The sequence below is a fragment of the Trichinella spiralis genome (genome assembly GCF_000181795.1).
Source record: "Trichinella spiralis strain ISS 195 chromosome Unknown Scfld6404, whole genome shotgun sequence".
Classification (NCBI taxonomy): Eukaryota; Metazoa; Nematoda; class Enoplea; order Trichinellida; family Trichinellidae; genus Trichinella; species Trichinella spiralis.
In genome coordinates, this window is record NW_003533343.1 from 1 (window position 1) to 1,360 (window position 1,360).

The 1,360-nt window shown below is 35.2% G+C and overlaps 1 protein-coding gene across 1 annotated transcript; it reads left to right on the forward strand.

The window, feature by feature from the left end:
* Positions 1–22: 22 nt before the first annotated feature.
* On the forward strand, positions 23–1,299 carry Tsp_14575 (hypothetical protein; the record flags this gene model as incomplete). Its single annotated transcript, XM_003366197.1, has 4 exons — positions 23–85; positions 394–632; positions 999–1,121; positions 1,212–1,299. Coding segments are annotated over exons 1-4 (513 nt in total), but the record flags the coding sequence as incomplete, so codon positions are not given.
* Positions 1,300–1,360: the final 61 nt, after the last annotated feature.

Here is a 1,360-nt window from a genome sequence, read left to right on the forward strand (position 1 = left end):
TTTTTTATTCTTTTTTTTCTTTATGCCAATTGAATTCGAAGGTGACAACAGTGGTGAACTTGAAGAGGAATCCAAATCAGCAGTGGTAAGTGGATATTTTTTGTTGAATTGCAAATATTTAATTTATTGATCAGTTGTGAAAGAATAATTGAGCTTCTGTGCCTTTGCATTGTGAACAGATGGAAAAGCAGGTGAGAAACTAAATAGTAAAGGTAATTTATTGAATGTACATGAATGCTTTGGAATGAAAGAAAGAAACAAGAACAACCTTAGAAATGAAAGACAATGGGAAATTAGTGGACTGAAAATTCAGATTTGAACATTTCGTGATTCACTTAATGAAAGTGAATCTGGTAAATTAGTTGTCGTTTGAATTTTATAATTGAAATTCAGTTCAGTCATTCACTGTATTTCGCTCGTGATGAAATGGCCGCTGAGTATGACGAATTGTTGCAACAAGTTGAGCATTTTCAAATGATGAATTTCTTAGATAATGCAATTCAGCTATGTGTGTGGCTGTGTGCGTGTAGATTTAGGAGAATTCGGATGATGCTGAAAGAATGCGTAGGCTTCTTGACGAAGTTGACGTACTGTGGAGTCACGTCGCTGAAGCCGATGCAGTTGGAGATTATGTAGTTACTTTGGAAAAAATCTCGGTAAATATGGTTGATTGAATGATTGGATTTTTGAAATGTTATTTTTGCTTTAAATATTATTTAAAATGAGCTACTGTTCATTTTTTCCTTGATTCGTATATAGAAGTTGTTGGTGATTTTAAAGTTCAGATTAAAGCTCTCGATAGCAGCAACAAATTGAAATTGTCTGTGGATTTTGAAATATTGTTTTTGTGTATTTGCCGTTTTGGTATTTGGAATATAATTTTACGAAACAGCTAAAATTGCATGGGCTTATAGTTCGAGACAGGGGTATATAAACGACAAGCTCAGTCTTTCTCTTCACAGCAAGCAGAAAGTTTGAAACTTGAAAAGAAAAAGAAGGTGGATTGCTGATCATTTGGCTGTGCTGGATCAAGAGCATGATCGCACGCTTGGGGAACGCATCCGGGACAGCTCTTGTGTCGAAGAATTGCGTAAACGTCTACAAGCCGACGAGAATAGTACGTTTTGACTGACTGATCGATTTGTGATTTATTTCACGGCTGTATATACATGTATGTACGTATATAGAGATGGATGTTGATTTCATTGCAGGTGGAAAAGTTCCCCACGCGCAGAGATTGACGTAGATATTGAAAGTACAATTGCTTTTGATTGTCGAGCCCATCTCCCATGGAATCAAGTTATTTGTTATTTTTCAATTTTCTAAACCTTGTTAAGAATGGGAAAAAAAAATGTTTTTT